At 47.3% G+C, this 12,290-nt stretch overlaps 1 protein-coding gene across 1 annotated transcript in view; it reads right to left on the bottom strand.

Annotated features, from left to right (window-relative positions):
- Nucleotides 1-12,290, bottom strand: part of Ascc2 (activating signal cointegrator 1 complex subunit 2) — a 46,104-nt gene that overhangs the window by 16,589 nt on the left and 17,225 nt on the right. The window contains exons 6-12 of the mRNA XM_021176638.2: nucleotides 9,686-9,753; nucleotides 7,721-7,831; nucleotides 6,649-6,761; nucleotides 2,137-2,211; nucleotides 770-877; nucleotides 491-559; nucleotides 202-276 (exon numbers count right to left, since the gene is read on the bottom strand). Coding sequence (XP_021032297.1) covers nucleotides 202-276; nucleotides 491-559; nucleotides 770-877; nucleotides 2,137-2,211; nucleotides 6,649-6,761; nucleotides 7,721-7,831; nucleotides 9,686-9,753 — 619 coding nt within the window. The remainder of the gene's footprint in view (nucleotides 1-201; nucleotides 277-490; nucleotides 560-769; nucleotides 878-2,136; nucleotides 2,212-6,648; nucleotides 6,762-7,720; nucleotides 7,832-9,685; nucleotides 9,754-12,290) is intronic.

Here is a 12,290-nt window from a genome sequence, read left to right as displayed (position 1 = left end):
TCAACGGGGCTCAAGGTTTCTAGATTCTAGAGTACAACATGAACATGCGGGCCCAGACCCTCAGAACACACTTGGAGAGGAGGCTTCCCCTTGTTAGACTTCTTGATGTGAGTATTCCAGGGTTACCTTCTACCCCTCTGGGTCCCATAATGTCATGTCTGACCTAGCCAGGCCTTGGCCCAGTAGGCTATAGTAGGATACAAGGCTGATGAAGCTTGCTGCAGCAAGCTGATATCTTCAGCTACAGGGAAGAATGTGTCATAGTCACGGAGGAATCTGTAGGGCAGAGCACAGAAAGGAGGGTCAGGGATGGGACCCTAAGAACAACGTCCTTCAGCAGATCACCCTGTGTCAGCTACCCAACCACAGGCTCCAAAGCCTCTGTGCCATGGTAAGTATATATTAGTGGCTCCACTGAGCAAGGCCACATGGGACTGGAGGGGAAGACATAGGCCTGTCCAAGAGCTGGTTCCAGCTCAGTCCTGCTCACCTTTTTTCCTGCAGTAAAGAGCTGAAGATTTGAAGGAATTCTTCAATGAAGCCTTGAATGTTGTCACAGCTAGAACAGGACACGAGGGACAAGAGTTCATGCAATGTAACAGGACCTGCAGGCTCCGTGGACGCTCTCCCTACCCCTCTGCAGCCTCTCAGCAGTTGGAGAAAAGCCTTTTTCTGGGTTTCTCATTATGTTTGGCAGAGGGTAAGGAAGGAGTGGAGGAGCAGCGAGAAGCGCCTGCTGTGTACGGAGGCTCCTCGGAGCGGAGCTCACCTGCTCTCTAGAATGGGAAGCAGGCAGATCTGGTTCAGGATGATGTGAAACACCTCCATTAGCTTCTTCTTGGAATGGGAGAGCCTCTGCCACATGTCACCCAGGAGCCTTTGATGGGCAGAGACAGGACAAGTAGACTTCAGAGATGAAGGTGCACGGGAACACCTTCGCAGCAGTTACAGGTGCCTCCCTCCCCAGGGTTGTGGTGGTCTTAAAGGTCACCGAGGGAGCACTACAGAAGCCTCCAGCACTGAGAGCCAGCTGGTCCAGATCACTTCCCAGTTAAACAGAAGGTCAGGGACAGCAAGGTCAGCTACCAAGAGCTTGAAGCAACTGCTGAGCTCACTGCAGGGACCGGCCATTATCTGCTAGGATTTGGGGGAGCAGGGAGGAGGACACTGAAGTAATGGACTTCGGAGTCAAGAAGGACTCTCAGAAAAAATTTCATAGGATGGCCTATAGCAAGATAGTGTATCACTAATATTTAAATCCCTTCTTGTGTGGTAGATGGCAATTAATACAGACTGGTCAGTGTGCAGAGAATGACGTGTTAGGCTCTAAATGGTACATCTATATTGAACCCCCCTTGTCCAAAAGGTTTGGACTACAGTCAGGGATCACTGCAGAAGAAGGGGTTGAAAGATTGTAAAGCCAAGGGCTGTGGGTGATTACAAGGACACAACAGGGCAGCTGCACACATAAACTCACAGAGACTGTGACAAGACATGTGCAAACTGAAGCCAGGCCAAATCCTAGCTAAAGGGGGAGGTGGGTACAGAGTCCCACTCCTACTGAGGAGCTACGGGAACTGACAGCTGTTGGGAGAGTTAGTTTTCTTTAAAGCTATGATCCCTAAGGTTGACCATGTTTCAGTGGAAGACCACACACATCTAAGAGTTTATGGGCAGCAAAGATTTGACTTCATATGTTTAAAAAAAAAGAAGNAAAAGAAAAGAAAAAGGAGGACATCCAGTTGGGTAAGTCGAGCAGGGGGAGCGGGCCAGGGAGGAGTCGGGGGAGGGGCGAGCGCGGTCAGATATAGTGTATGAAATGTTTCTCTTCAGGTTCTCACACAAGTCCTCACAAAGCAAGTATTTAAAAAAAAAAATCCTTAAGGGCTGAGGGCATAGTTCTGAGACAGAACATGTGCTTAGCATTTACAAGGTCCAGGGTTCAATCCTTAGCACACAAAATAAAATATAAAACCTCAGGGATTGTTAAAAACAAACAAACTGGGGCTAGAAGACCACTAAGCAGAGGACTAGAGCCCAATACCATAGTCTCTGTCCCCTTTGTCCTAGGAGTGGGAGCCCGCCTGCATTCAGCTTCCCGCCCCCGTGAAGCACTTGGTTCTGTCCCTGCCTCACTTGCTGTCTTCAAGCCGCCTCTTCTTAATTGCAGACTCCATTTCCGGAATTGCCATCTCATAAAAGGAAGCTAGTCTGCAGAAGCAATCACAGTAAAAAGGAGATTAATTCATAAATACCACATTCTGGTAGAAAATGAAGCCAACCCGAAGGAGCAGAAAGGTTCATTCAGTTCCCCAGAAGCCCACAGCGTGTGTTCCTGTGTGTGTGCATAAACCACAGGGTAACCTCAGGAGCTGCACGCAGGAAAGCAGTCCACCTCAGAGACGGCCTCAGCAGCCCGGGACACAGAACTCACACCCTCCAAGCTGACATGGGTTCTGAAGAGGTCAGACTCAGGTCTTCACTCTGCTTTACTAAGTCAACCCACCCTCCCAGCCCAGCCTGGTCCATGATCGTTTTCTGGGGCTACCCAGGGGCTTTCCTGAGTCCACCCTGGAATCACGTACTGGGCTACTCCAACAGCCTCATGGGAAGTGACCATCACTCTGCCTATCCTAGCACAGTGAGCACAGGACCCCTGGGCCTCCTTGTGAAGGAGGCCCAGGACTACCTTTCTCCTTGCTCAAAATGTGCCAATTCTATGAGCCCTGAGATGCCCAGACAGTTTTCTTACTTTGACTCTAAGATACAAAGTAGTTTGTTTGTTTTTTTTTTTTTTCTTTTTGGGCAGGATTTGAAATCTCTACAAATTGTTTCCACATGGCAATGCAATGTATTTACTGAGAACAGGCTAAAATATGCTCAGGACTTACATACATTATGTTTTATGAACTATAACTCTTAGTAAAAAGTTACAAGCTAGATGTGGCAGTTCACACTTGTAATCCTAGCACTTGGGAATCTGAAGCAGGAGGATCATTAAGTTGGAAGCCAGCCTGCACTATACAGCAAGACGCTGCCTTAATAGCAAAACAACTAAAAATGATACACATACAACAGGGCTGGAGAGGCAGCTCAGGAGTTAAGAGTTCTTATTGATCTTCCAGAGGGCCTGGGTTTGGTTGCTAGGACCCACATAGTGAGTCACAATGTTTGTGCATCACTTCCAGGAGATCTGATGCACTCTGTACTCCACAGGCACCAGGCATGCACATGTGAACACACATGCATACAGGCAAAACACACTCATGAACAAAATAAATCTATACATACATACATGATGAGTGCGTCACAGTTCCATATGACTGTATTTCCAGCTACGTGAGAAGCTGGGGCAGGAAGACTAGTGGAGGCGGGCGGCCTGGGAAGCAGCTGTCCATCTCTCCCTAACACTGACTGCAGCACTCCAGCCCTACCTCCTCACTATGTACTTAGCTGCAAGATTCTTCCTTCCAGGGGCCAGATTTGCTGCATGCAGGACATGCTGCCCTGATAACTGACAGAGCAGTTCTTTTCTAGGGTCTAATTCTTCCTCCAAACATCTTAAGTTTCCCAGAGTCAGAGGTGTGAGTAAGAGCCTAGTGTGGTGCTAAATTCACGCAGGTGCTTGGCAAGCGCATCCTGCCCTTAGCAGGCTCTGCAATGTCTACCTCACTGCAGCACTGCACGTGGCCGAGAAGAGCTGAGCCAAAAGGAACAAGCCCTTCTATGTACAGCATCAGCAGAGGCCAGAGAGGGCAGCTGGGCCCAAGCTGGTTCAACTCTTGCCAGGCTATGTTGTTAGTGGGAGGGTGATTTGGCAAGATGTGAGAATTAAAAGATGCCATCTGTCCCTGCATTTCTACTTCTAGGAATTAATCCGCAAATATGCTTGCAAAGGTATGAAGTGGTGTGTGTACAATGTTATGTATTTTCAAACAGCAAACAACTGAAAAAAGCCACAAAAAATAAAAACATCTGTCTCTGGTGTCTAGTATGCCAGCTGCATCGGCTGCTCCGTCACCCTGGAGACACTGAGCCATCTCCCTGCCACAGCTTCAATCTTTAAAGGGGGGAGGGGTTAGGAGGGTAGCTCAGTGGTAGAATTCCTGGGTTTATAAGCATTGATAAAGGCCTGGGTTTCGTTCTCATTGCTGCAAAAGGAGAAATAATGTGCACATCTCTGAAAAAAATCACACTCAAACTAAGGACAGTGTTGACCTGGGAGGAAAGAACTAGAAAAGGGGGAGGAAGACAGTTCACCAGATAGTTTACATTGTTAAAAGGTTTTTACATTGTGTATATGTGTTTGTCTGTGTGTGTGTGTGAGTGACATGTGTAAGGGGGCCCACAGAAGCCAGGAGACCTGGAGCTGGAGTTACAGGGTGCAGGGAAGTGGACTCTGTCCCTGGAAGACAGACCCTGCTCTTAACTGCTGAGTCATTGCTCTTTTTGGGTCCTGTCAAAGTGAGAGTACTACTGACTCATGACCAAGAGCAGCCACTGCACACTCAGCTGAGTGGATGGGAGTGGAAAGTGAAGCAAGCTCTTTGGATAAGTGTGACCGCTAACCCAGTTCTGTGGGAACTGGGGTTGTGTGTATGTGTGGGTGTTCATGTCTACAGCACAGGCTGGGACGGGTTGGGCCGGCTGCAGGCTACAGACTGTCAAGAGCAGTCACATCCTTTCTTCCCTATACTCCAAGACGGGTACGAATCTTCTGCTTTCACTGTCTCTTGCAGGAAAAATCTGTTCTTGCAGAGCTTCGTCCCTCAGAAGCCATCTGTGCTTATTTGGGGAGATGCTTGGACAAAATGAGAAAACTGCTTAAAGTCAGTGAAAATAGGCAGAGTATAAAATGCCGAGAGCAATACAATTCCTGAGGGTGATTTCAGTTTCTGGCTTCCTATCCTTTTTACATTTCCACATGCTCTTTTATTATTAAAAATACCTCTTCTCCCCAAAGTGGACAGCTACAGTCCTACCCCAAGCCCTTTCTTATCTGGAGAATGCTGGTCAGCACTTTATTCTAATGACCCCTGGGGAGCTGAGCAACCCTAATGTCTGAGTCTCAGCAGAGACCACAGAGGAGTCAGAGGAGCAGCTGCCATCTCTGGCACAAGACAGAGCTAGATAAATGTTTTGTTGAAAATGGGTGGGTCAATGGCAGAATGGATGGGGAGATGAGGGGAGGGAGGGAGTCGGACTGCTCCCAGAAGCTGCTGCAAATGGTTGGGAGTTGCCCAGCGAGAGCAACAGTTATAGGCCACTGGGAACAGGCCAGTGCTTTTTGTTGCCAGGCAATGAGCAGGTCCTTTCACTCTAGTCTGGGAGTGCCCAAGCCCATGCTCTCCTCCTTCTCATGGCACATGCTAACTGGGCAAAGGTTCCCTTCTTTCCATAGATTCCTCTAAGTGCTTGTTCATCTCAGCACGCTCTTCGCTAGGACTCTCTGGACTGAAGCCCCCCATGTTTCCAGTGCATAGGAATAAACTCCACTTTCCACAGCCTGTCAGCAAATATTTACTAATTTTTTTACACCCTCATTTTATTATCAGCTCCCTGCTCTGGAGTCCTGGAGGCCTCAACTAGTTTATCAGGCTACACCTCCATTCCCTGGCCCTTCTCTCCGGAACAGTCTGGGTGTTGGTTTTTTGTTTGTTTATTTTGAGACAGAGTTTTTTTTTTTTTTTTATGTAGCCCTGAAGATCCTGGAACTTTCTATGTAGACCACAGCTTAAACTCAAGAGATCTGCAGGCCTCTCCCTCCCAAGTGCTGGGACTAAAGTCCTATGCCACCACACCTGGCAGTTAGTTAGTCTGGGCTTTCTGTACATTTCACATCTGTTTCAACACACCTCCTGTCACCAGAACCTTTCTATCTTGAAGAATTGGATCCTTCCTCTTCATCTGAGATTCTGAGACCAGGTCTAGTTATGTTGACCAAGCTAGCCTCAAATCATGTCACTCTCCTGCCTCAGCTAGCTTCCTGAGGAGTTGGGATGGCAGGACAGCAGTGCACCAGGCTTCCTGCTTATTGCTCAAGGAGGTTTTTATGAATCATTCTCCTTTTGCACACCTCTGCTGTTTCTTCATTATGCCAGTTCTTACTGGCTGTCACTGTGTCCCCTGATAAGGTACACAAAACAAGGCAGACTTGAAACTGTCATCTTGCTGTGGGTTTTTTTCCCTCTCTTATCCCATTCTTAGCTACATTTGGGAGGGCTCCTCTCAGCAGAAGTTTTATCTATGTTTCTTATTGTGTCCCCAGGCTGGAAGACAGGCTGGTGTATGTATATATATGTGTGTGTGTATCTCTATATCTATCTATCTACACACACACATATATGTATAATGCATATATATGTATGTATATATATTTTTTAAATGATTTATTCATTGTACATTGGTGTTTTGCATGCATGTATGTCTGAGTGAGGGTGTCAGGTCCTCTGGAACTGAGGTTACAGACAGCTGTGAGCTGTCATATAGTTGCTGGGAATTGAACCTGGGTCCTCTGCAAGAGCAGCAAGTGCTCTCAACTGGGCCATCTTTCCAGCCCTTGTCTGGTATATTCTAAGGACTACATCAATATGTATTTGAGTAATGTATGGACCAGAGCCCTTACTTTAACCAGAAGTCCCACTGTACCTGTAACAAAAGTCATGTTTCTGGAAGGTTTGGCAGGCCAAAGGAAAGATGTCCAGAAAGGCCCAGAGTGTGGTGGAGGTGTCGCACAGGTAGAGAACAATGTCCTTTAATTCCTGTTACCAAGAGAAGACATAGTATGACTCTTTCTAGCCCCACAGACAGCTCTGCAGAGGGCCTAAATCATAACTGACAAAGCCAGAGTTCCCAGTAGGTACGAAGTTGCTTGGGAGGAAGGGGATGAGGGTGGGGGGTGGGGTAGAGGCATCTCTGGGAGGGTAACCTGGGCCACCTAATCATTCTAAGTCTCAGAGTTTGCTACATTCAATGATAGCTAAGGTCACCTGGAATTCTGATATAGTCTCTTCTACCTGCAGGAAAATGAACCAGAATCTGAGCACTGGGCCCAGAGAGAGACCAAGCAGCCTGGTGAAGACTTGCTGACATTTGAAAGAGGTCCACAGGACACAGGGGGTGGGGCAGGTTGGGTGGCTCCTGGGCTCTCCATGTGACAGGTAAGGAGACAGGCTCGGAGTACTAAGATGATTTGCTCCCACAGCCCCTGGCATGTATGCTTCTGAAACACTGGCTCAGTGGCTATTTTCTCACAGTTGCCTCATCCCAGCTGTGTGTTTGACTGACACACACCCGGGCTCCTTACATGCTCACTTTCTGTATGCCATGCTCAGGAGTAACAGCTTACTCCTGAAGTACCATGTCCGCTTCTGCTTGCTGCTTTATCCTCCACACTCAGCACAGGACCTGGCATACACTGGCGGTCCCTCAGTAAAGACTCATGAACCTGCCGAGCAGAACTGAGGACTAGACCCAGTTCTCAAATCCTTATGTCTTGTTCTTTTCAGTGCTCCAAAAAGGTTTCCCAGAGAGGAACACAACCTACTGAAAAGCCTCTTAGCCCACAGGACAGGTAAAACACAGATTAAATCCAAGGCAGGGGGCAGGGGCGGAGAGGAAGCTGCTGTGCCTGTAGCACTGGCAATCTTCTCAGCCCAGGGCATCCAGGCTTTGGCTGAAGGTCTCAGCCAGAAGAAGCTGGGATCAGGGGCAACCTTACCAAGAGAGGCATGTCACTGGGGGTCAACCGACTCCTTTCCCCGAGTTTCTGGGGTGTGGTGCTGGTCCCATCCCCTTGCAAACCACAGTGCTGGAGGATATTGCTGAAGACCTAAGAAAGGCACAAAGGGCTCTCAGCCACATCCTGCTGAACAAGCACCTAGAATCCCCATCCCACAACTAGAGACAGGTGACCCAAGAACTGCCTTAGGACCTAGAGACAGAGCATCTAGTGGGATGGTGGACAGGATTCAACGTAAACCATGCAGGGCTGAGGGTGTGGCTCAGTGACAGACTGCAGGCCAAGTACATGTAAGGCTCTGGGCCCCTGACTGCATGTGGGTACTGCATACCTTTAAGCCTAGCACTCAGAAGGTAGAGGGAGGTGAATCTCTGAGTTCAAAGTCAGCCTGGTCTACATAGCCTGTTCTAGGCCACAGTGAGAGCCTGTCTCAAAAAAAAAAACAAAAACCAAAACCATGAGTTCCATTTTTAGTAACCATACATGGAACATACATATAAAATATAACCCCCCAAGAATCTTCCATCTATGATTTGACTGATTAGGCTCAGCAAATATATATCTGAGAAACACCTTGGTAATATTTAAGAGTTTTTTAGATCCTTTATAGATGACTATAGGATAATTTTTATATGTGTGTGTATACATATATATGTATATATACACACACTCTCTCTCTCTACACACACACACACATTTTTTTTTGAGTTGGGTCTCATGTAGGTCAGGATGCCTTTGATCTCTCTGTACAGACAAGGATGGCCACCTTGAACTCTTAATCTTCCTGTCTCTCCTTCCTAAATGCAGAAACTATAGACATGAGCTATCACATTCAGTGGTTATAGGAATTTTGTTAAAACAAAAGACAAATTAACAGACTCGAAAATAGGATGTCATAAAATCAAGCTAGGCTGAATTGACAGTGTTGTCAGTCAGTCTGTCTGTCTGTCTGTCTGTCTGTCTGTCTTTCCTTTTACTTATTTGTGTGTGAAACTCAGGGGACAACTTGTCTCCCTCCACTCTGGGTTCTGGGGATCAATAAGGTCTTAAGGCTTGCTGGCAAGCATTTTGACATACTAAGCCATCTTGCCAGGGCATGTGATCTTCATTTTTGTACTTAAAATCTTAATTTTGAAGCTGGGCATGGTGGTATATACCTTTAATCCTAGCACTTGGGAGGCAGAGGCAGGTGGATCTCTGTGAGTTTGAGGCCTCCCTGGTCAAAGTGAGTTTCAGGACAGAAAGAGCAACGCTGAAAAACTCTATCTCAAAAAATAAAAAAAAAAAACAAAACACAAACCCCAAAGGAAACACACACACACATACACACACACAGAAAACAAACCAAAAATTTATTTTTGTTTTTTTGAGGCAGGATCTCATTATGCAGCCTTAGCTTGCCTGGGAACTCAAGATAATCTCCTGCCTTAGGCTCCCAAGAGCTAGAACTACAGGCATGAGCCACCACACCCAGCTCCTTTCAGCTTTGGAACATTTCTCATATTTTCTACAATATACATTAATCTTTCACAAAACGGTTTTATAAACCCTCACAGTTCCAGTCTGAGAATAGCAGGTCTCTGAAAGGAGTAACTGTTGGCTGCTGGGAATGGAGACAAAACACCAACCAAAGCCTTTGTATGAGGGCCAGATCATCTCCAGATGCCAGTCGTGTTCAAGGATAGCAAAGGGGGAACTGAAAGGCACGGAGCCAAGGGGAGGACAAAGACAATCTGGGGGGCGAGATCCTCCCCCTCCCCTTCCCTCTCCCGAGAGGACAGAGTCTCGGGCTCTGCACACGTTAGGTAAATGGCCAACACTGTGCTACGTTTCCAGAGGAGTCTGGGAAAGCAAACATTTCTATCAGGTTCCTCAAGAAAAATCCAAAGACTTTCCTCCCCATACCCAGCTTGCTCTCCCCAGGGCAAGGATAAGAGGTAGTACCTGAAGTATGGTGGGAATGGTTTCATCCAGGTCAGTATAGTAACTTGGCTGCTGAGTAAATATGTTTCCTAAAAAGAGAAGAGAAAGGGAGAAAGTGGGAGAGGTCAGGAGGTCAAATACGGATTGGACATATTAAAATTGGTTATGAGTATGTTCTGTGACCTCTCTCCCTCCCTAGCTGGCCTATAGGGAGGATCTAGGATGAGTCTTGGTCTCAGACCCAGCTCATACTGAGCGTTGTCCGCATTGAGAAACTTCCCAGGGCTGAGAAAGGAAGTTACTCAGTACCATTCAACTTTTTAAATACCGTTGATTACGTAAAACAATGAGCAGCCCTGTCAAACCAGCTCTTCCTGATGTCCTCAGGGAGTGACCAATCTTGGGTACCATGCCTCTCCTATGACAGCACTAGCTGTGGAACTGGGACTTCCATTATGCAGGGAATTTAGGAACTAAGATTCCTGTATTCAATAAACCTACAGTAAGTCATGATCCTTGCCAAGCCACACCTCAGAGAATGTGAGGAGATGCCGGGGGAAATGTCTCTGAAAATCTCTGCTTTTGAACTGATATCATCTCAATCCAGTCTCCTGCAAACAGGAGGGGGCGTCGCAGAGACGGGCTTGGCACGAGTTGGTAGCTGTTGGGTTCAAGCCTGTCTCCGATGTTTATGACCCTCTGCTGCATGTGCCTCCTTACAACATATGGAAGCTAGGGCAGAACCCAGTGTTTCTCTGTGCAATGTCGGGGGAGGAGACAAGAGAAGGGTTCCTTGCTGAAGGACATGACAATGAGAAATGCCAGGGCTGGAGGCTGGAGATGTCTCAGCTCACCATAGGTTTTGCCTCTCAGGCTGGTGGCCAGCTTTGAGCCTCTCTGTCTCTAAAGAGGTCTGCTTTTTATGTAAGCACCAAACAATGTTTAGATTTCAGTCCTATTTAAGAAGAGCAAAGGGTGAATTCAAAGAGATATAGCCAAGGAGTCTTTCCCTCTGCCTGTCTGTTTCTCTCCTGCAGTGTATATGAAGGCCAGAGCATCCAGTTCTGACAGCCCCGCAGCCCTAGTCCAGCCCAGGGAAGGAAGGTTAATATGAAGGTTAGAATGCCAGGTGAGGCTGATGAGTTAGCAAGGAGCTGGGCTTTCCCATCAGCACACTCCTAGATGCCATTTACTCCTTGGTTCCAAAAAGCTGAGTTTTTCTAGCCTGGGCTCCTTAGGTCAATGCTCTTACCTCCCTGTAATCGATGAAGGTGTGCCTGGACCATCTACACCACCCTCCACAGAGGCAAGGAATACCATGATCCTCTAGGGCTAGTCTGAACTGACTTTAATACGAAAAGTCCTAAGAAATCTAGCCCCTGCTGGCACACGAGACCACCCGGCTTCCACTCCCTGCATCAGAGCCCGCCCTTGGATCTAATCAGAGGCATCCATAACCTCAGACAACAGCCCTGTCCCGTCTGCCTGAAATGATCTCCCAGAGTTCATCCCATTTTAAGATATGTGTCACCTCCTCTGCACAGTGCTTCTGAAGCAGGCACCCCCGGGGCTATGACACACCCCTCTTGCTATCCTGACCACCCGGCATGAGGTAAACATTCCCTCACTGCCTGCCAGAAAAAGATTTTTTTTCAAGCATCAAGATAACTCAAATTTCTTCCTCCTTTTTTCCTTTGTTTTTTTAAAAACAAGGTTTCTCTGTGTAACAGCCCTGGCTGTCTTAAGACTTGCTTTGAGGGCCAGGATGTCCTCAAACTCACAGAGATTCACCTGCCTCTGCCTTCCAAGTGCTGGGATCAAAGGTGTGTGCCACCACTTCTGGCAAAATAACTCAAATTTTACAATCCAAAGACCCTGAGGGTCTTCTGAGTCTCTTTTCCTCTTCTTTATCTGATATCAATGAGAATGAAGATCTCTCTTGCTTTCTATCCAAAAACAACACAACAACAAAAACCCAAAATATAAAAACTGGGCCAGAGAGATGGCTCCTCATGCAGAGGATTCAAGCTCAGTTCTCAGGATCTACACGGTGGCTCACGTTCATCTGTAACTCCAGTTCCACGGACCTGATGCCCTCTTCAGGCCTCTGTGGGCATCAGGCACACACACGGTGCACATATATGTGTGTGGCCATGATGTGAAATTCACAGGGAATCAATATAAAGTTTTTTTAAAAAAATGTATCTTGAGCCTGGAGAGATGGTTCATTGGTTGAGAGCACTGAGGACCTACCTGGGCGAGTGTCTCGTGTCTCACAACCACGTGTAACTCTAGTGCTAGAGGGTCTGACGTCTTCTTCTGGCCTTTGCAGGCACTGCATGAACATGTGCACACATACATTCAGGCAAAGCACCCACACACATATAAAGAGATAAATAAAAGTTGAAAACTGCTAGTTATCTTAAGGTAGGCCAATTTATCTTAAGAATTAGTACAGAGCCAGGCAGTGGTGGCACGCGCCTTTAATCCCAGCACTTGGGAGGCAGAGGCCGGCGTTTTTCTGAGTTCCAGGACAGCCAGGGCTATACAGAGAAACCCTGTCTCGAAAAACAAAACAAGGGCTGGTGAGATGGCTCAGTGGGTAAGAGCACCCGACTGCTCTTCC

This window comes from Mus caroli, chromosome 11 (assembly GCF_900094665.2).
Source record: "Mus caroli chromosome 11, CAROLI_EIJ_v1.1, whole genome shotgun sequence".
NCBI lineage: Eukaryota > Metazoa > Chordata > Mammalia > Rodentia > Muridae > Mus > Mus caroli.
Note: the sequence above shows the minus strand (reverse complement) of the source record. Positions and strands in the feature narration are given on the sequence as shown.